General features: G+C 34.8%; 2 protein-coding genes across 14 annotated transcripts; one reads left to right on the forward strand and one right to left on the reverse strand.

Annotated features, from left to right (window-relative positions):
- Positions 1-7236: 7236 nt before the first annotated feature.
- Positions 7237-7980, reverse strand: LOC140791171 (pathogenesis-related genes transcriptional activator PTI6-like). Its single transcript, XM_073141584.1, has one exon. The coding sequence runs from the start codon at positions 7978-7980 to the stop codon at positions 7237-7239; it is 744 nt and encodes a 247-aa protein (XP_072997685.1).
- Positions 7981-13596: 5616 nt separating this feature from the next.
- LOC140791242 (uncharacterized) lies at positions 13597-22876 on the forward strand. Of its 13 annotated transcripts, none has more exons than XM_073141699.1 (11): positions 13597-13660; positions 13755-13867; positions 14090-14194; positions 14272-14379; positions 15550-15612; positions 16032-16094; positions 16250-16312; positions 17154-17216; positions 17640-17699; positions 18637-18780; positions 21822-22876. In XM_073141699.1, exons 3-11 carry the CDS (start codon positions 14153-14155, stop codon positions 22389-22391), a joined length of 1176 nt encoding a protein of 391 aa, XP_072997800.1. In that variant the 5' UTR covers positions 13597-13660; positions 13755-13867; positions 14090-14152; the 3' UTR covers positions 22392-22876. The 13 variants fall into 13 exon arrangements, with proteins under 13 accessions (XP_072997800.1, XP_072997793.1, XP_072997789.1 ...); XM_073141697.1 differs by having other exon boundaries at positions 13603-13660; positions 13749-13867; XM_073141695.1 differs by having other exon boundaries at positions 13603-13660; positions 13749-13827; positions 14090-14379; positions 21822-21846; positions 21898-22876.
- Positions 22877-23096: the final 220 nt, after the last annotated feature.

The following is a 23096-nucleotide window of genomic DNA, read 5'->3' on the forward strand; positions in this document are numbered from 1 at the left end:
GACTTCGCTCAGCTTAACGGCTCAACGATGTATTAACTTAGTGGAACAGTTCGGCGGTGTGGCGTCTAGGAACAATAGCTCAGTGATACAATAATTTTGAGCTTATATTGGATGACTATATTTGTTAACTAAAATCTTAGTAAGGCCTTTAAATGTACTTGACTATATTTGTTAACTAAAATCTTAGTGAGGCCTTTAAATGTACTTGTATAAAATAAAAATAAAAAATTTGTTCAACTCATATCTAGTTTTTAGGCTCTTAAATGATTAAAAAATATTTAGAAAAGTTCATAGCTTGCATGTTCAGGACGAGATCAATGATCATATGGCTAAGTTGGCAAATTGTTATATTCGACCTTTCTTGGAATTATTATTATTATATTATTATTATTATTATTTAGCAGGATTTTAGAGAAAAAAGAAACTAAAGCTTTGACATCCTATTCTTTGACTTTGTTGCCTCGATGGAATTCAGATTAATTACTACAAGAATTAAGAGATAAGGGTCAAGTCAACCCTAACAAATGGGTATTAACTATGGTCTACGGTAATATAAGAAAGAAAGGGAAAGTTATATTTTACTCCTTGTAATTAGACCAAATTTTGAAGTGTCTCCTTGGAACTTTTATTTATATCATTTAGCTCCCTCAGTTTACTAGTTGCTCTCTATTCTCTCTTTTGAAATATTTGTGATGTCCAAAATGTTAAAACGAGAAAATTAAGATGAAAGAAGCACGAGAGAGATTTTTTATTAAAAAAATTATTATTTTTCCATAAAGCGTATTTTAATATTTTATATTAAAATTAACATTCGTTTTAAGGTAGTTGCATATAAGTTAAAACTAATATAAAGATTAAATGACAGAATGAAAGTTTAGTGAAGCACAATAAATTTTAGACTAATTACAGTCAAGTAAGTTGTACTTTCCCCGAAACCTTATTACATTATAATGTCTCTTTCTATCTAATTGTTCAAGGATTAGGTGCTAACAATCTTCTTTTCCACCAGCTAAATATTTTCATACGCATACTTGTCTTTTGTCTGATTGTTTCTTCTTTGACGTAGCAAAAGAGATTATTCAATTATTATTGACTTAATCCAACTGGAATTAGTTGGATAAAAACAAAGAAAAAAACCAAGAAGAATGGGTGCCTTGTTTCTTAAAACTTTGAATGTCTTCAGTGATGATTTCCTTCTTTCTTTTGAAGTTTGACAAGTTATTTAACTCCAGAATATCATATTTTGAGGAAAGCCATCACCTAATTTGATAGTTACAGTTAGCCAGTTAGGGCAAACTAAGCTCGACGAAGCATGACTTAATATTGAGTTGAATCAAGTTTGGTCCGCATAACCAACTTAAAATTAATTTCGATAAAACTCAAAAATAATAATATAATACTTAATATTATATAATATATAATATGTATGACTAATATAAACCTTCGGATCAAAGATCTAAAAGCTCTTAATATTACTATATTAGTTCTTATACCTTCACTATCAAATCAGGTCTTATTTCAAGTATGATTATGCTTGATTTAGACTTGCATTTTGTCTACATTTTAATTCCATCAAACTAATTTATTGTAACACCCCAAAAAAAATTTAAATTCTGGACACACATTTGACTAGCCGTAATTTGTTGTGACCGGCCAACTTAAGCGCATGTGCGTGCACCGGCCTCTTCCCCCTCACCCCCACCTCTCGCAATCGGTTACAAGAGGTGAGATGGTTTCACGCGACTTCACTTCCTATTATGAATCGGTCTGAACCCAATCTAGACGTAAGAAAATTATAAAAATTTAATGGAGGTAGTCTTGAAAGTTAGGATTCTAATGAATCTAGTTTCATGAGAATCTGACGTTTCGATGAAAAATATTAATAAAATCGTGGAGCAAGGTCAAATAGGACAGAACGGTAATTGTTCAATATTGTTGCAGTCGTCGGAGGGTGGTGGACAGCTGTAAGGTAAGGTGGCTGCTGTAGGAAGATGGCTAGGGTTTGGAAAATCGTAATATTTTTATAGTTATGATCTACTCCTAGAAAGATAAAGACGATCTAACGGCTACGATAAATAATAAGGACAAAAATATTAACTTAGCTAAACTCAAATTTATTTAATAATAATTATTAATATATGTCCACTCCTATTTATAGGAGTAAAAATTTCTAACGAATTGAATCTATATGTGGATTATCTAATTTTATTTGAAATTCAAAATAATAAGATAAAACTAACTAACTAAGTTAACTCTACTTAACCCATATAGTCGGATCATAGCACTCCCTCCACGTCACCGTCTCCCATCTTTAAAAGCCTAGCCCTCTCCTTCCTCCTCATCTCATTTCTCTCTCTTCTCTATTTCATGTCGTCGAAGCATTCGGCAAAGCTTGCGGACAACCGGAGCATCACCGAATCAAGTTGAACCCTCAATTAAGTTGATTTTCGTCTAGTAATTGCAGTTATTTTCTAGTTTTATCATTTTTAACTTATTAGAGAAATTCGCAGGCCAACAACTTCGAGTTGACCATCATTAGTCCGGGAAGCTCCACCCCTTCATCCTCTTGTAGTGGATGATGGATTTAGATACCCACATTGTGTGTGGGAGGCTACACCATGTCAACTCCCATCGTCGACCTTTTGGCATGCATCCGATCGTCCTGGGCAACCTTGGCTGCGTCCCTCTAGTCAGTTAGCTTCCTTTCCTCTAGAGGGAGCTATTGGTATCTTCAATTAGGATCTCCAGTAGAACTTTTGACCTGCTATGGAGTGCCCTTCTTTTCACCATCGACCACCCCGGCCGATAGTTTAATCTCCTGAGAACATTCTACTCACTTTGTAGTGCATTGCAGTGTAGTTTCTAGACCCTTTTCACCTTCGGTTTATAAGTTTCTTCCTTCCCTCGTCCTTTTTCCGGCCAACTACCCAAAAAATTAAACCAAGCCAACCTTTCAACTTTGGGAGGAGTAGCTCGGCCGATGACGATGGTGATCACTAGTAGCAGCACCCTCCTCCTCTTCCTCCTTTGTTTTTCTTCTCTAGGAAGAAGATGGTGAGAAGCGAGGGGGTTGGTCTTACCCCCACCCAGTTCTCTAATTCACTACGGGATAGGCCACAGCCCGCACCTGTAGCCAGCCGTGGATTGGGCCCTTGAGCCCAATCCACCCCTTTAGTTTAGTGAGTTGTAGATAGGCCCGCATCCCATTTCCTCAACTAGTGTTAGGTTGGGCCTTAAGCACAGTCCAGACCATAGGCCATGAGTTAGCCTAATAGTAATTTTTATTTTTCTTATTATTTACTTTAGTTATCTTTCTAAAAATTATTTTCCATTATTAATATAAATTTAGGATAATATAAAAACTTAATTGGAAGTTTAGACTTGTTAATCCTTGTAATTTTGGTATTAATGCATTTGACATTTGTAATTATGTATAATTTAAATTCTACCATTGATGACCCAATTTGATTAATATAAAGTAATATTATAAATATGGAAGAATAAATGCAAAGATCAAGTCAAACCTGTCAGAACTTAGAGTGACAAACTTAATTTATGCAATAAGGTAGCTATTTCTTTTTAAGTTTTTCTATGTATGAAGATGATCTCGAGACACACGATGAGCCTAATAGTTGAGGAGAGCTAGTCATATTTTAGATACATTTCAGGTAAGTTGATCTTATATTAGTCTATGGATCGTGTAAGTGTGATCATATGCTTTCCATGTATGCATGCATTTTACTTCTTATTAACCATTAATTCATGCTTATGTTTTGCATGAAATACTCCTATGCATTCGTATATGATAAATGTTTAGAACTTGATGACTATGATATGAATTGTATGCTAGAAGATACTGCACTATTTGCACGTATTATTAGTTAATCAAATCTTGATTAGACAGTGCCCTCCACTCACTTAGCTCGGGGTTAAGAGTGAATTGTAAGATATAATACTTATATTATTAGCGGTCTACACCTAAAGTCGTTAGCCTACATGGCATTTAGGTGATTATTCTATTTTGTTTGGGGATTGTTTGGGGACTAGACTACGACGATAGTAGAAAAATATTTGTAAAATAGGGTTATAACTCTAGTGGTATTCAATGATGTAGGGTTAGGGAGTCCATTGTGCTATGTGCTCATGTACCCACTTTATGCGATAATTTTGCTATGTACGATGATTTAATAGAGCAATAATAATAGAGATAGGCTTACGACTAAGTTCCTTAGTCTGATGATCACAGACAATCGGTCATATACAACGTCATCAGACATGTATAGACGATATTATCGATGAATAACTATTCTTCCTCGTTCTTATGTTTGTTATGTGAATTATTTGAGCATGTTGAGATATAAATATTTATGACTCTATGTAAGTTTATCTTGATAAAATGGGGGAATTGATTTAAGTTATGATACTATTATGCATTCCATGTATCTTGTGATTATGTGAGAACTCATTGTAAATTATTTTAGATATTTTTATTTTATTATGTTGGTAATTATGAGTAAACATTAAAATATTCATATTATATTTACATTGTTCATAAACCTATCATTAGATTATATTTATTGAGTTGCGTGCCCACTATCTTTTGTAGAAACATTTTAGAGTTAAACTGGGAGGATAAAGATATGAAAGGAGCAATTGATTTATTACTCTACTAGAGTTTATTTATTCTTTTGCCCAGTTAAACTTAACCCGCTGCGTGGGTTCTACGTTCTGAGTTTTTGCATATTGGACATAGATCTTCGGAGACTTGTTGAGGCATGTGATACTGTTATTTGGATTTATTTGCTTGGATTATTTATGGCATTTTTCCTGTATACTTTGTGAAATTATTCTACCGACATGGATGTTTCATTTATTTATCCCTCTCTATCTCTCTTATTTATTTTAGTGGTCCCCAAATGTGAACAAATTGGATTAATTGTGCACTATAAAATCTTGTGGAGGTACTTTATTGATTACTTCTTTTAACATTTTGTGGAAGTTAACATCACGTAGATTTCCTCTTATGACTCCAAAGTACATTTATAGATCCATCCCCTCCATTACCTTCTCTCCTTGTGGGAAGCTCACGTCCCACTGCTCAATGGATGAGCCAAAACTTTTCAAGGCCCATTTGGGCCCACTACGAAATGGACTTCGTGGGACGTCGTTTTTTTTAACCTTTATTTTATTTATTATTATTATTTATCCACATGAGATCCTTTTTATTTGATCTTATCAAAACATTCTCTCATATTTCTTAGAGATAGGAGAGAAATCTAATACGGTTCAGAGTGTGTCTTCGAAGAAGTAAAATATAAATACTGAAAAGCTGAGGTGCAAACCGTAAATTTGATAAAAGAAAAGGTCCCCACTCTCGTTCGATTAATGATCTCCGGAAGCCCGTGACCCTCGCAAGTTAGGCATGTTTTTCAAAAAAGTTAAAAATACTAAAGTACCCCTCTACTTATAATTACCATAAAAATTATTATTATTATGATTTTGTAAAATATAGAGATAAACATATCATAACTTAGAGATTGAAAAGTTAATGAAAATCTAACGGAATAGATATTCGAGATATTTTCAATAGTTCAGAATCGATGCGATATATAAAAAATAAGTTATAATTTAGAGAGTTTAAGTGTAATTATTTCCGCTAAATATGGATGTTATATAATATTATTTTATTGTAGCAGGTCTAATCCGCAAAATGATTGTTGCCACGAGTGGGAGGAAGAGAAGCAGCTTAGGCCCCACAAAATGGAATCTCTCTTAGAAGCTGCAACGCGTAGGAGTGAAACTTCAATGGCATCTTAATCTACTAATAGTAGTGCTATGGGTGCCCAACAACCTCCTTCATAATGCTTTTATACGGCTAATATGTGGTATAGTAGACAAGTAAATGATGGTTATAACTAGAGATATGGTATAGTAAGTGTTTGTTGAGATCTAATATTATGAAAACTAGATAATAAGTAGATAAGTGCAATTACATAGAAAGGTTTTAGTAAGAGTAAAACTACAATATATAGAAGGATGTTTGCGACCGCCATTAAATGATGCTGCTAATAAATATAATAATATCTTAAGTGATGAGGATAAAAGATATAGTTTATTTTTTACATAATTGATATTAAGTTTTTAAAAGATATTATATTTTTTATTATATTTTTTTAAATATCCTAATTGTCACTAAATTCTATTGTCGCCCTCAGAATTGTCATTATGATTTAGGTTTTTATTAAATTTAGTAACATAAATAAGTGACTAAAAAATCTTTTTTTTTCTTGAGTTTTTAGAGCGTAAAAGATTTTTATTAATGATTTTTGTGTTGCATAAAAGAATAGATTTTTTTTTCTTATCCTATAATATTTAGCAAAATATTGAACCATCGTAAACAATTTAGACAAAGGCAAGATGGTCTCTTTTACATCTAACTTCAATTTTAATCATAATTAGCTAGATTTAACTAATGGAATATTATGTTTAAAAAATACACAATAATTTCAGTTATAATTATGATATTTTAAATAATATAATAGTAATTATAAAATGTAAAAAAAAAAAGTAACGCCAAATACATAAAAATTTCTTAAACTATAAATACTGGAATTTTTTCATGCAGTTATAATCTCATCAGAATCAGATAAAATAACCTAATCATCGACAGCATTACATTGGGACGTTATGAACGACTCAAAGAATTCTCTTGGATGGGAGAGACCAGAGAGCTCCAAAGTGCTACTTCAACTTCACACTAGTAGCAAGCAGCCACCGGACGAGGAGACAAAAGTCTCTGTGCAAACCACCCAACTCACTCTCCCACTTATCCGACGGCCCACGTGCTGCCACGTGGAACCCGTCCGTATCGCGTCGATACTGCGATAGGACCTTTCAACGCCGAAGGAGAAAACAGCAATTTTAGATATGTCACACTGTATTCCAAAACTACCCCCCACCATATGAGAGGAGGGTTTTTATTTTACACGAATTTCCAAGAAAACAAGGGGGGAGGGAGGAAAGAGGAGATAAATATCGGCATCGCTTTCCACGGCAAGTGAGTTTAAGCCGTGGAATTTTTTTGGAAACTGGGCTTCGCACTCCCACTATCTAGTCACGCGAGTGCCACGAGAGCACTAATTATTGGTTTTACCTCAAATATTGGTTCATAATTGACGACTAATCTCCGGCCGCGAAGGAAAAAGGACGAGGGGTGCTTTCGTCATTTGGACGCCGCTAGAACGTAACGAATTCGAGCGAGAAATCGCGGGCGTCGAATTCGCCCAACTCCTCCTCCACGTCCGCCGCCCAAGACGGACGTTTCGGTAGCTCTGTTAGAGGTAACGGCGAGGGGTCGATTCTTAAGCCGAAGGCGTCGACGTCGCCGTAACCGAAGTCGAACGGGGCCTCGTCGTCGTCGTAACGTAGGACGGAGGTCGGGGAGGGGAAGGGGTTGCAAACGGGGTCTCCCTCCGTTAACGGCGTCCCGCTTGCCGTCGGGAAGTTTGTGATGGCGTTGGCGCCCTTTAGCCTGACGGCGGCGTTGTCGTAGACGGAGGCGGCCTCCTCGGCGGTGTCGAAAGTCCCGAGCCAGAGCCGCTTGCGGCTTGACGGATCGCGGATCTCCGCCGCAAACCGACCCCACGGCCGCCGGCGAACGCCTCGGAATCGCCGTATACCGGCGAGATCCGGCGGCCTCGCCGGCCGTTTCTTTGCTATCACCTGGCGAGCGGCGATCTCGATCGCGATCTCGTGCACGTGCCTCCGGACTCGCCTCCGAGGGGCGATCCGGCCGATTTCGTCGTCGCTGGATGAGGAATCGGTGGCGTCCTCGTCGGCGAAGTAGATCCGCACCACTTTCCTCTGGAGACGGTCACCGTCACCGGCAAATCTTTGATTTCCAGCGACGGAGGCCATCTTCCTCGTCGTGGTGACATGATCGGAGAACTTTACCTCGAACCTCTCGATCGGGCGATCCATCACGCGGAGGCGGTACAGATCGATCTCGCTACGATCCGATCCGAGGTTTCATCAACCTTAGAAGTAGATGCAGAGAGCTCCGTTACCCTCTTCGTAGGATCGATCTTGAGATGGAGAAGAGCTGGGGTTAGGGTTTTGTCTAGGGTTTTAGAGTGGATCTAGAAAGAAGTGCAAGATTAAAGAGTCATAGGAGTGAGGAAGGGCTGAAGGGGGGGAAAGAGTCGTGAGTCTATTTAATGTAATGAGAAGGGTGATGTTTATCAATCACGTAATTACATTATTGACCTCGAAGTTTGATTATTCACTGAAACGTGCCTGCCTACAGTGATGAGAAATTAATGGCTCTGATCTGTTCAGTCATCTGCGTAAGAATCTCGCTGGCGCACAGCCACAATAGTGTTTGCTGTTTTGTCCGATCCCGTAACAAACTTCCATCGGACACGTCATAGGCCGAATGGCAGGTGGAGTGGCGTTTCGGTAAATTACGGGAGTTCTAGCCGCCGCCACGGTGGGGACCACAGGGACGGTCGAATCATCGTAGTCCCCATCCTTGGTGGCGCCCTTGCAGACATCTGTCGGACGGTTGCAAATAACGTCCTATACTTTAACCTTATTGCAAAACAAAATTTATTTTAAGATAGGGTGTTACGTGCAAATACTTTTTCCCGCATTCCTCCACCACTCTACGCCTACTCGGTCAGTTGCTATCAGAAGGGTAGCTTTGTCTTTTCAAGCTGTGGGAAGTTAAGCTTCGGCCACCTCAGCGCTTATTTTGGCAATATCGGAGCCGTATAAGGCGAGGTTCGATATATTGCCACGTGTTAGTATGTTCCAATCGCGGCCGTTCAATCTTGTCGTGGCTCTTCTGAAAAGATTTGACCGAGACCAAACCACGGCCCCGTTAACGAAAGGTGATGGCGAAGCACGGACTCCGTTTCTCCCTCTCTCTCTCTCTCTCTCTCTCTCTCTCTCTCTCTCTCTCTCTCTCTCTCTCTCTCTCTCTCTCTCTCTCTCTGCCGACGCACGTGCTGTCCAACCCTTGTGTCGAATGCTATAGTGTCTAGAGATTTTGTTTCTTATTTCAGACCCTACATTATGTCTTTATTTTATTTTACACCTTTTCTTTTCGCTATTTTTATTTCTACCCTAACTTTCTTTTTTTCTATTAAATCGTTGAAACCATTCTATTTAGGTGTTTCTAAAAATTATAATAAATATGCAACATAACGTCTGAAATAAAATTAGAAAAATTTCTACGATATAATATAATTTTGTTATGTCCTTATTAGGCTTTTTCAAGTGTCAAGTATTTTTAAATAAAAATATGACTAATAATTTTGTCTCTTTTAATTTTCATATGATGTATTTAGATAATAGTATATTATTTATTTATAATCAAAATATTTTTGTTGTTAATTTCTCAAGATTTTTTCTCCATATGTGCATTCTATTAGTAATTATACATTAAAATAATTTAATAAAATGATAAAAATACATTTTACCTCTTTATATTTGTATCACAATTAGAGGATTTAATATTTTAAAAATTAAGTAAATAATATTTTAGGAAATTGTGCTTCCTATTTATAGGAATGGATATTAAAAAGCATAAAAATATAATATATAAAGAGTTAAATATATTTTATCTTCTGTACTTATACTTAAAGTCATTTTGTCCCATTTTCTGTCAAAGTTAACGCCCAAATAACTAAAATACTCTCTTCGTATTTATTTGGCAAAATAGATAGATTTTGCATATATTGTTTAACCCATCTTTATTTTATTTCTAGATATGATATAACTATTAAACTTTATGAAAACTTACTATATAGGTGTTACAATCTAGAAAGTAAAAGAATAAAATATGTGAGTATTCTTTGAAGAGAATATTTATATAAGAGAGGAAGGACACTTTTGTTCATAAAAACTAAAAAATGGAGACCATTCAACTCGCCATTTATTTTTGAAATTTATTAGGCACGCTCCGTTAAGGTCTTACTAAAGTTAAGGACTACTGGTACGAGACTTTTTAAAATACACGGTGATAAAATAATTTTGGGCATAAATACAATAGTGGTAATATCTGACCCTTATAATTAAGACAAATAATTTAATAAGAACTATTAATTTCTCTCTCCTAATCGAATGATTAAGATTAAATAATACTAGATAAAATTAATCCAAAGTACCGATCACTTTTTTAAATTATAAGGATAAATTAGTTATATTTTATTTATCTCTTGACTATCCATTTTTTTATAAAAAAATAAAATCAATAATTAATTGGTCGAAGTTAACATTCCTATTATTAAGAAAACTGTTATAAGGATAAGTAATAATAAAATACTTAAATTCTAATTTTTTTTATCGATTAATCTAGTCACATATGTAAATTGTCTTATATACCCTTTAACTATCATCAAATAAAAATTATTTTTAATAACTAATTAGTTAGTATGGAATCATTACTCTACAATTAATTAAAAAAATCTGTCACATAGGGCATACATACTAAATTTTTTTAAAACAAATTACAAAAGCTAGGAGGGCCATGGCACTCTTTGCTTCTAGGATGCTCCACCATTAAGGATGATCATAATATCATATGGTTCACATGTGGGAAATGTGAAGGTGGAGTTAAGGAATTCATCATTGGAAATCTTAATCTCGTTATCTTTTTGGATCATTTGGTTTTGTGGGCTTCTGAAATAGAACTCACCTAACTTGTTAGGTATCTTTTTTAAAAAAAAAGAGTAGTTGTCAAATTTAATATTGTCTGACATAGTTAAGAATGTTAATGAAATATAAAGTTCTACTATGTAATAATGATGGTTACGATGTGGAATATATCTATCTAGAGAGGGCTATAACAACATTCACAACACATTTAAAAAAAAATTTAATTCTGCAATAAAAATTTAAATAATAAATGATTAAAATTACTGCAAACTATTATAATGTAAAATTTATAAGTTATTGTTCTTTATCAATTTAAACATTGTAAGCCTTGGTTGGTATGTTGAGATAAATGAATAAACCCATTCTTTATCCTAAAAATTGGATTAAAAGGGGATAAGCAAAATTATGAAATTATAATGTGACTATAATATGCATAAAATATATTATCGGATTATAATGTGACTATAATATACAAAAAATATATCATCGAATTATAATGTGATTATAATATAATATATGAGAATATATTTGTAGCGAATATATTTTGATATGTGACTTTCATTTGTGATATATCTATATTGTGTAAATTATAGTGAATTAAGTTAAATTATTTATTTTTTACAATTTTTTGTTTAATTTTTTAACTTATTTCTTATCTTTCTTAAAAAATAATATAATAAATATCTATTAATATTAAAACAAGGAAAAGAGGAATAACTCTAATTTGATCATTTTTATCAATTATCATAATCAAACACCATTTTACCACATATTGTTATCCTAGAATTTATCATTTTTCCAATTAAACACCTAACAAGAAATTAGGATAAAACTTTATTTATCTTGAGATAAGTTCTCATTTTATTCCAATCCTAATTTTTCCTTATCCTATAACCAAACAGACTACTCGAAGAATTAGCTAGGTTTACGAAGAAAAAAGAAATCCCTATCAAAAAGTAATTAATTGGTAAATTAATATGGTATAGGTTATGAGTTCAAATCTTTAAAACATTTTAATTTCCCTATCAATTCCCTGGAGTAAATAGTATTTAAATGGTACGGAGAATAGGTTAAAGAATTTTGATGTGGATTATGATGGAAATTAGCAACATAAATTTCTACCATGATGGTCATGATGTGGAATGAATCCAGAGAATCCTATAAAAGCATTCACATCACATCCTTTATTCCAGTCGTTACTCTAAAAAATTAGAATAATTAATCTTATACTCGGGTGAAAAATACGCCCTAATAGTAGTTATTCGCTAGATTTTCTCATTAATAAAATATTATTGTCGCGTTTAATTTTAATCCTTCTAAGGACCATTTTATTTTTATTTTAAAGAAAAAAACGAGTTAACTCAAATGAAATTATTAAAAAAATATATATTATTCATGAGCCCGAATGCTAGATATGAGCTGGACAAATGGCTAACACTTTTTAGATACAGAGGTACTTAGACATCACCAAACTTTTAGCTGTCCAGTCTAGGCTTCAAGTTATATAGGTCACCGAACAATTGCTCCGAACCAAACGCCGCCGACCTATGACTTCTTTCGTCGTAGAAAAAGTAACTACCAACTCTATTAGAGTTGATTGATATATATATATATATATATATATATATATATATATATATATATTAATTTTATATAAAGGTATATGAAATTTCATAAAGGTATATATATAAAGAAAAACTCAACAAAAAAGTTGCCAGACTTTTTAAATTTACAGAATGTAGCTGGGAAAAGCCGATGCAAATTCTCGAATAATATCTTCTTCTTTTTTTAACAATATATTATTTTGTTATCTCGTTATTTAAGTATAGGCATCATTCAAAGGCTGACAAATTTCCCATTGTCATCTTTGAATCAGCTTAACATTCTCATACTCACTTTTGTGGCATGCACGTATGCAGTGCAACTGCCAATGGATATAGATTTTAGTGCATGGTGGTGGGGAAATTATTAAAATTATTAAAATTTGCATTTAAAACACTGTCTTTTAACCTATTTATAGCTTACACCCTCTATTTTTAATATTTATAAATTAAGCTTAATATTTTATCAAATATGCGCAGAAAATACTTTGGATTAGGTTAACACCAACATCATCGCGCATATGATATAAGAAGAGAATATTTCATCCGCTCGCTACAAATATTACTTCATCCTTCTTTTTCTTTTCTTACTCTTTCTACCCCAAAGCAAGAAAAAGAGAGCTGTATGAATTTTGAATTTGAATTCTACCGGTTGAGACAAATTTAAGTTCCTATTTTCTCAATAAATGTAAAAGATAGCTTGAGTAAGGTTAGGTTGGGTATAAGTTGGGTGAAAATAAACAAAAATACCATAATTGCCACTATTTTTTTAAAAACTATTTTAGGATTAGCATTATACTTTTTTTAACATAATATTATCAAAAGATTATTGCTAAAGTTAATAAACATATATAAATGACCAAAATACTCTTCTTTTTTTATAGTTCAGAGCATAAAATATATATTGGATAACTTTTAAATCACTTTGAAGGATTACTATAAGCATAAAATATATATTGGATAACTTTTGAATCACTTTGAAGAATTGATACAAAGACAAGATGATTTTTCTTTTGAATTTAAGTTTGGTTCTAATTGTGATTAATTAAATTTAACCACTGAATAATATTTTTAATATAGTATAAAGATTTCGTTGGCCATTATCATATTTAGAACATATAATGATAATTATAATATTTTAAAAGTTTTTAGTGGCAATTAAGTAAAAAAAAACTTGGACCCGGCTCCTCAGTAGGAAAAGATCGGATCAAATTGTACAAAATTAACGGATCGTGACCCGGATCCGTAGGATGAATTATCGGGTCGAATCGCTCACGGCGCATCCGGGTGTACGAAACCGTTAGAATTGGAATCCTACGAAACCGTTAAACTTAGGGCTTCTAGTTTTTGAGCTTCGGTTTAAGATTGGAGGCCCGATCGATCTCGGGAATCGGTATAGGGTTAGATTTCACCTCGAATCTTGAAGAATTGATCCATGGTTTGACCGTTAGTTTTCTATTTAGATCATATCTCGTATCTTTGTTGAAGGTTTAGATCTCTGGAGCGGGAGGGATTTAGATGTTTTGGTTCTTGATAGCGGCATTTTGGCGAGGTTGACAGCGATCTGGTATTGAGTATTGAACTTTACCCATTTTGATGCAAAATAGGTTAAGTAATTTCATCTTTATTGGTGTACTATTAAGTTTTGCTCAAATTCACCTTTCTTTGATAAAAATTGCTGGTTCCTCTTAGATTTGGTAGTGTATCGTTTCGAAATTTACAGGAATTTTTTCATTTGATATGAGATTTTTGATGTGTTTGTAGATTTACCGATTGATTTTCTTATGGGGATAACTAAAGTAGTTAATGTTCTTTGCCCCTGATTGCAGTAGATAAGAAATTGGGTGACAAAGTGAGAGATTGGATTGATCACATCCAAGGGTGAGGAATGGATGCAAAAAAAAAGAAAAATAGGAAGAAGAAAGGCAATCAGGGTAAGATTGCCGACGACGCTGCTTCCAATGCTGAAGAGGTGGTTGTGCGGGATCTGAACAATGATTCTGCCTTGCAGCCGAATCATCACGGACAGAATTCTGACAATGTGGATGTGCAGAGTGTTGTGGGGGTGTCTGAATCAGATATGGAGCTGGAAAAGCATAAGATGTACGAAGCAAAATTTGTAAGTATTATGCCATATCTAGTTGTTATACGAAATTTCAACCTTTTGATGGTTAGATCACTAATTTAAGTAGTATAAGGAGAACAATTATCATCTTTTGTACACAAGCATTCAACTTTTTTTTCTTGGTTGGATATATATGCCTACTCAAATATTGACATTTAAATAATATAATCTGCACATGATAACGATTTTAAGCTAACATACCTTAGACTTGGCCTTACAGGAGTTCCTTTTCTACCTCTCTTGATGATAAAACTGACCGGTCAATAGGAACATACTTAAGCAATAGTTAAAATTTAATTCATCCGATATACCATTTTGGATGCAAAAATGATATAAAAGGGGGTAGGGTTGTTGGAGCTTTCCAAAGATGGAGGTAGGTTTAATTACATTTTTAACCAGTAGATGAAGTGAAGGCATTCTGACGTTTTGGATTGGACTTTACATTCAGCATTTTCATTTGAGTGGACAATGTTCAGAAATGGTTAATATTAAGAAGAATCCAAGCTTCCACTTCTATTACAACCTTGGACTTCTCAGTCTTCATTTATATTTGTTACATACCTTGTAATTTTGCTTGAGCTTAATATTTCCCTATATGAATGTACTTGATGAGATCATGAGACTACTATTCAGCTGCCATGGAGCAGTTGAGGAGTTATCTACCTGGATGGGCAGAACCCTCTTCTAATTCCTTAAGCAATCCTTCTTTGGTTTACTTTATAATGATCTTTTAATATAGGCAGAGAACATTGCTGGGTTGACTCATGAATCTAACTTAAGCAATTTGAGTTTCCTTTATACAAGGATCATAAATAATTTTAGTCTTGTATCATTTCTTCTATCAATAATTTAGGTGTTCTGGATTTGAATTTTTTGAAAGGAAGACAGAAGTTTAAATGCACAGCTTATAAGATCCTTTTATGAGCATATCTGCCCTTCTGGAAAGATACTTGAATGTCCTGTTCTGCATGTTGTTATCATAGTAAGAATAATGTGTTCTTCCATCACTCTTATACCAGTTCCATCTTTTATGCTTTTCTTGGTTCGATTAGTATATTGTCAACATAATTCTTTTTTTTTTTACTAGTTTGATATTTCAGAAGGATTGTTCTTTATGCACTAACTGATAGAGATTTTGTTTTCCAACAAATGTTTGCCTTACAGGTGAGGCTGCATGAAGTTATCAAGCAGTTGGAAGATGAGAAAAACTTATGGCTCCAAAAAGAGGTCTAATTGTGCATGCATTTTCCGAGTTAATAATGATATAGCCTTGTGATGCAATGTACAGAAGGCATAAAAGTTTATAAATCCACAATATTCTCTCTCCACATGCATGAATGTCAAGCTGATCTGGTAGCATACACAGTATTTATATCTACTTGCTTGCATGCATGTACCTATGTGTCTGTATAATTATGTGAGGACATATCTGTATCACATTTATTTCCTTGGTTCTAAGTACCTGTACTCTATCTTGAGTCAGAGAGACGGCCAGGGGAGCCAAGGAGGAGAACCATCATGGGTTTTCTAATGTCCACAATACTTTGCTATTGATCTACCAGTCAATGGGCATCCTTTTATTTCATAAAGTTCTGATAGATGTTGCAAAAGTAATGATTTGACACTGTTTCTCGTCAATCTTGCAGATCAATTTGGAGGAAAAACTTGAAAGATTGCAAAGTAAAGTAGATTTTTGTCTCCAAAATACAGTAATGCCTATTCCAATTCTCGTCTTAAACTTTCTGGATTTGGTCGAGAGTATTAAATGGCTAGCACAATGAAGGAGAAATCATTTAATTTTTATTGTATAATCTGTTCCAGCAACTTATATATCTAATGCTAATTGCTATACTTGATTTTGCAGACCTTTCTAGAAGAAAAACTCAATAAGTTACAGGTTGAAAATGACTCATTGGTGCAGGAGGAGGTACATTTCTCCTCGTCATATTTAATTATTCAAATATTGAATAATTGAGAATCCGCTAAAATCAGAATCTTTATTGAGTTTGACAATACTCTTATATATCTCTTTAAACTAAGCTTATGGTACTGAAGTGCAAAATGGGTTAAACATAATGGGAAGTAAAAGACATCATAATTCATTAGCTAACATTTTTGTAGAGTAATGTATGTATGTATATGTAAGTTTTCGATCTCCTTGTTATTTGGTTTTTTGTTTTCCTTTTTTCCAAGCAACTTGGTCATTCATGCAAAGCCACATTATACATGGTTATATTTAGTTATTTACTAACAGAGCACCAAATAAATGTTGCTTGTGAAGCTGGAGTTTGAAATACCGAACTTTCTGTGATCTTGACTAATCCTTTATTGAAAAGGTGGCCAGGAGTGAACACTCTTTTCTTAAGGATCTAACTCATGCTATGGTTCTTAGTGCTGATGGCAAATGTTTCAGCAATCAGCTGGTGCAAGGAAATTTTTGTGCTGATGCACACAAAAATCAGGATGTTAATTTATGAAGCACTCTGTTCAGCTTTATGTTGCATTAGCGCCTAAAAACATAGTTACAAGTTAGTTGGCTTGGTGGTGTAGGAAATTAAACAGAGCCTTACATTTCTACAGCAGGCCTGTCTATGTTTTTATTAAGATGGAGATTTGAAACTAACATAAAAAACAGCATTAAACTTAGGTTGTTTTCATGAATGTCATGTTCCTCTTTATACTTTCATAGACAATAGGATCCAGCAGAAAAAATTTTACAGCATAAAGGCTAATACAATTGTTCAAATTTTCTGATGCTATGTATATAGGCCATTTTAGCAGACAAAGTCAAGAGCATAGAAGGCATCAAAGACTCTTGGACTCTAAAGGAGGTAATGTATTTTTTCATTCTGAAAACTTTTCTGTAGAATGAAATTTATTTTAAAGTATTAATATGTTAATTGTTGAATACTTTTGTTTGAAGCCATAAATAAGAAAAGTCTAGGAGACTTCTTTTGCACTCAGTTGGCGAGCATATCTTTTGATGATACAATAAATGATCTGCTTGTAATTCACTTTTCAATGGATCTGCTCGTAATTCACTTTTCAAGCTATTAATGATTCACAAATAAACAAAAGCATATTAGTTTCTAGATAACGATGTGGATAAAGTTTTCATTTGATACTTCTTATAATTCTGTAAATTGACTTGCATTATTTTGTGACGGAAAGTTGAGCCTTCTTAAAAGTTATTTTTCAGATAGATTATTTTCGGTTGATACTTACAACTCCACAATTTATCTTTCCTGTTATAGACTTCAATCAGGGAAACTATTTCTGAATTGGAGGAAGTTAACAGAACACTGAAAATGCAGGTACATGGTCTGGTCCTAGGTCCATTTCTATTTGCTTAACATTGGTTTATAACAAGATATATAAATGCCAAATGTTCTAAACTTTGATTGTCTTTGATTTTGATTCAGTTACATGACTTTATCTCATAATTTGATATCTTCTCTTTTTGATTTCACATGGCAATATGTAGGAAACAATGCTGTATTTTTGCACAAATAATGCAGACAACTCCATCTGCTATTGATGGCAGATAAGCATATTATGTGAGGATGAACATTTTCTTATGTATGTATGTATTTCTTTTTTTTTCCCTCTTATGAAGATAATTATTAAACACAAGAGAAGGCCCAGGGTTTAGCAGCTTGCACCACTATCATCACTAAGTTATCCGTTAAGCATATAGTATGTATCGTCCCTATAAAAACTTTGTATATGAACAAAGTTAGTGCTTTATACTCTGATACTGATGAACTAAACACACCTATATTAGCATCAAAGCTACTCGTCCGTGTCGTTATATATTACTTATCTGCTTTTATGAATTACTGCATTATATGCGCTCGCCACGTGCATCCTTAATCACTAGTTGGATTTGATTCATTCTGAATTACATTTTCCTGAAGCTTTTCTTTGCTCATCTTTTTCTATTAAATGTCAATATAAAGCAAATAACTTATACCTCATGCAACCTGAGCAACTCATTCACCAAATTGTGTGTCAATTATTTCAATTATGAGAAATCCATTGATTTACATATCGCCTAGCATCTTAAATTACACTTACATCGTGTCTATGACTAAGGTACTTGTAAATTTGTACGTCTTGGTGGTTAGCTTACTGTTTATTTTTTTACTACAGTTGTTTGCCTTTTCTAATTATTCGTGTCTTTCTAGAATAAGCTGTAAGACTACTTTACTGTCTATGAAGCTGATATGAATATTTAACTTAACATGGCAGGTGAAGGAGTTGGAGGAATCTAGAAGCACTGTTGTCAAAGAAAATCAGAGCTTGTGTGAAAGACTATCCACAGTAGAGTCAAGGATAGAGAACCTTGAGACAAGAACTGTTTCTGAAGAAACCACAGAAGCAGATGGGCCAAAGGTTTGGAAACTTATGTTTTATAGTCTTTTCAACTATATAATGTTAACGGCATTAATTATAGTCTTTTAGCTATGCAGCACCTGTCAGTCAGTGTTCTGTTTTATCCTGATTAGGATATGATCAGTATCTATTCAGAGTACTTGCTTGGGTTGCTTTAACTGGTAATGTACTTGGGACTAGACAACGAAGGCTTGTAAGGAACACAGACTTTCTAATAGTTCCACCAGTAACTGCTAATGTGTGTGTGTAGTTAATTTTACTTGAAGAAGGTCATTAGCTCAGTTGGTTTGAGCGGTTTGTTGCTTCGAGTGGTTTTTTACTTCTGTGGAGTTAGTGCTATACTATCATGCTAACCCCACATTGGAAATGAATTACATTTTCGTGGTCAGAGGTGAGCAAGGTGGGTGTTGGCTAAGGTGGAGTGGGGCGGTGAGCATCTAGGGCTGAAGTTGTTGGTGTGAGGGTGAAGCTTTTGGTGTGATGGGTTTGGAGTGGAATGGAAGGGAAGGTGGAGTGTGGTAATGATTTTGGCTGAGATGAGCTTGGTGAGTTTGGGGTGAGTTGAAGGTGGGGAAGAGCTTGAGGGAGCTGAGGGAGATGGGCTCGGGTGAGTTGAGGGAGGTGGAGTGTTGAGGGGGCTGAGGTGAGGTAGTAGGAGAGGACAGCTAGAGGGAAGGAATCACTGTAGCCAGTGGCTTCGGTAAGAACAACGCCAGCAGATGAGAGCTTAGCTGGAGAGAGAGAGAGAGAGAGAAGATAGAGGAAAATTAGGGTAAATTTTCTTGATGCCTTGAGGTGCTTAACACACCTCATTTATAGTGGCTATCAATTTTAGGTGACTTGCCTTCCAAGCAAATCTAGACTAAATTCAACTCACTAGATTAACCCACCAAGTAAGTTCATGATTCGACTAGACTAACCAGCTCTGGGCTGGTTCACTACATATGTCACGACCCAAAATAGGAATCATAACCGGCCATGCATCTCAATATGCTTGAGATGCACGAAGCCTTATTAATACTCTTTACGTGTACGATGGCAAAATAAATAAACAAAATGAGAATGTGCTTTATTAAATTGTATAACTAATTGCAATAAAGATAAAACAATGTTAAAGTTTTTGAGTCTCTAAACTAAATGAATAAAACTTCTAATCTAAAGCATAAAATCTAAAAGAGCGAAAAGGTAAATAAGTGAATACTAAGTGGAGGTGGAGTCCAGGTACATTTCGCTCAGTCGCCCCGCTGATGATTACATGAAATAGATAAACAAATACAAAAAACAATAGAACCCATGAGCCAACAACTATAGCTCAGTGAGTGAAATCCACTTACTAACCAAATAATTTTAAATCATATTAATGCTGAATAAATTAAACTAAAAGCAACAATATCCATAACGATATGCAATAGGCATGCTCTCTAAATAATAACAATGATAACAATGGAGAAATATCACAACTTGTAATCTTGCACGGTTTTAACATATTAATATCTTTTCAATATTTATGCTGTCATATGTCTCAATGGGTCTAAACCCTGTGGATCCACATCAACTAGAAGTCACCTCGAGATGACGCTCGGGACTTTTCTTCATAGCTGATCCGATTAGGGTCATCAGAGGGTATCACCCTGTGATCAACACACTCTGTCTTTTCCTCTAACCGCTGAGAGAAGTTAGAGTCACCTAGGAAATTTTCTCATTCATCCTAGGATTGTTCCTTAACCCTACCAGAGTCACCTAAGAAAGTCACCGCAGTGATCTAATTTAGGACTTTCCCCTGGACTTCCAGATAGACTTGAGTCACCACGGAAAATCGCAAGCGATTTATACCGGGACTGTTCTCTAAGTCGTACCAATACTAGTCTCATTTTTCTTTTCACAAATTTCAATATTTGCACGAAGTATAGTGATGCACTGAATATAATAATTAAATACACACAGAAAATATAACAATTAAATTTTCGCATGTACGGATGAAATAAATAGATTGCACACAGAAATTGCAACAATTTAATTTTTTACACGTAAGGGTGAAATAAATAAATTGCACACAGAAAATTTACATGGTCTGACTAAGATACGAAATACAATAAAATAAACATGTGAGTGAACCCACTCACCTGAGTCTAGGTAAGACAACCGAAATCTCAAATCTCTAGCTCACGTATTAAAATCATCACAGGGGAGGAGTGTGGTGGCCCTAATTTCCTCCGGCGATGCTCCGGTGATTCGATCCCACAGCGACGACTCCGACAGTGAGAAAAGAAAGAAAACGGTGGAGGAAAAGAAGGCTGGGGAGAGGGGTTGAGGAGAGAGAGGATTAGGGTTTAATTTATAGATTAGAAGAGGATCAAATCTAATCTGATTCGGATTAGATGAAATCCCCCCTTAACAGCGCCTCGTCCCATGCCGGAGAGGAGAGGGGAGGGGGCTGCACGTGCACCCTCCTTTCTCAACCCCCAATTTTTTTTTTGTTTTTCTGGTTCTGACAACATACATTGAAAAGACTTATTAATTTCTTTAGTGTTGAGGAAGTTTCCTTGCTGCGGTTCCCTAAAAGTTGAATCATATAGTAATATTTTGGAACTGAGCTGGATTGCCAACCAGAGGTGGCTTATTTATAGGATGAGCCGAGCTCAAGCCTTCCCTACAACCAGCTCACCTCGAGCTTGTGCTGAGCCCTAGCCTGGCTTTTAGTGATATTGAGTCCAATCAAGCTTTCCTCAGCTTGCTCGAACTCATCTTGTTTACACATCTATAATTCTATTTTCATCCTGACAAGCTAGATTGCTATAATTGCCTGATTAGACCTAAAGACCTGGACTTACCCAGTTTTATATAGAAAATCTGGTTCCTTATAAAATATTATGAGGTCCATGCATTGAAACTAGTGATAAGTCTAATAAAATGTACAGGTTTGTGATACTGTTTAGTACTAATTACATATTCTTTTCCTTCCTTTCTAATATATGATCCTAGTTTCACATCATTGTCTTGGTTTAACTAACATTTTAAATATGCCTTTATTTGTCTTGCAGCTGAATGGACTGGACTCCAAACAAGATCAAAGTGCTCTTGCTTCTGAACATTTGTCTAGGAATGAGCATGGTCATTATCAAAGTGCTCTTGCTTCTGAACATTTGTCTAGGAATGAGCATGGTCATTATCAAAGTGCTCTTGTTGCTGAACCTTTTTCTAGGTATGAGCTTGATGAAGTAGTGACTGTTGCTAGAGCTTCCACTCCAACTGATCATGGACAAGAATATGGTGCAAATATGCTTGAAAGTGAAAGTATTCAGTCCTCTATTCAAGTTCAGCAAATGCTCAGCAATGATCAAGTTGGAGGTTCCGATGATGGTTCTATGCAAGCAGCTAAGAAACAGAGATCAGATGAGCCAATGATAAGTGAAGAAATTGTAACTGTTCTAGATGAGATTCAGATTCACGAGGAAGAGTCTCAAGGAGCTGCTGTTGATATGAAACCAGAGGAGGTCCCTCTATCTGATGCTCCACTCATTGGGGCTCCATTCCGATTAATCTCTTTTGTAGCGAAGTTTGTTAGTGGTGCTGATTTGGTGAACCAGGCCCATCCACAATCTTCCCGATGAGCGTCTTGAGATTTAGACAGTTGGAGAACAAGAAAATTTACAAGTATCACAGGATAATTATTTAAATTCTTTTGATAATTACACATGCCCTTTTTTAATATTGAAATAGTTTCAAATTGTCAAGATGCCTTCCATATATTTGTAAAGTACTTGTATCGTTTGGAGAAACTAACCATTGGAGCTCCAACTGCTTGAGAAATCCTTTATTTATCTTGCGCAAGGAGCCTGTCATATGCTGTTTTTTATTGTGAAGGTGGTATCAGTATAGAAGCTAAATGTGATGGCAGCTTGACAAAATGCTGAAACTGAATTGTATGAAAGGAATTCAGAAAATGTTTAATTTTTTTGTTGTTGTATCACATCACAATATAACAATGGAGTTTCGTCACATTGTCAAAATAGGTGGATGATTTTGGCAATGTAAAGTGGTGTATGATTTCGGCGAAGTGAAGTGCCACTGATATGATTGTATTTCTTGGCTTGCAGTCTCCTGCCATTTACCCTTTCTGATTTGAGCTATATAATTCAGTATGTCAGCTTAGTAAAACTTGCATTGCTTCAGCATTTGATTCTCCTATAGGGAAGTATCTTTGTTTTAATTTAAAGGGAATATATTATATTAACTTCAATAGCGGCTATTTAGTAGGGTGGGAGCATGAAGTTTAAAGATGTTAGCTGATTTTTATGTTAATTGGGTTCCATCAA

The sequence above is a fragment of the Typha latifolia genome, chromosome 6 (genome assembly GCF_019914945.1).
Source record: "Typha latifolia isolate L0001 chromosome 6, TyphaL0001v2, whole genome shotgun sequence".
Taxonomy (NCBI): Eukaryota; Viridiplantae; Streptophyta; class Magnoliopsida; order Poales; family Typhaceae; genus Typha; species Typha latifolia.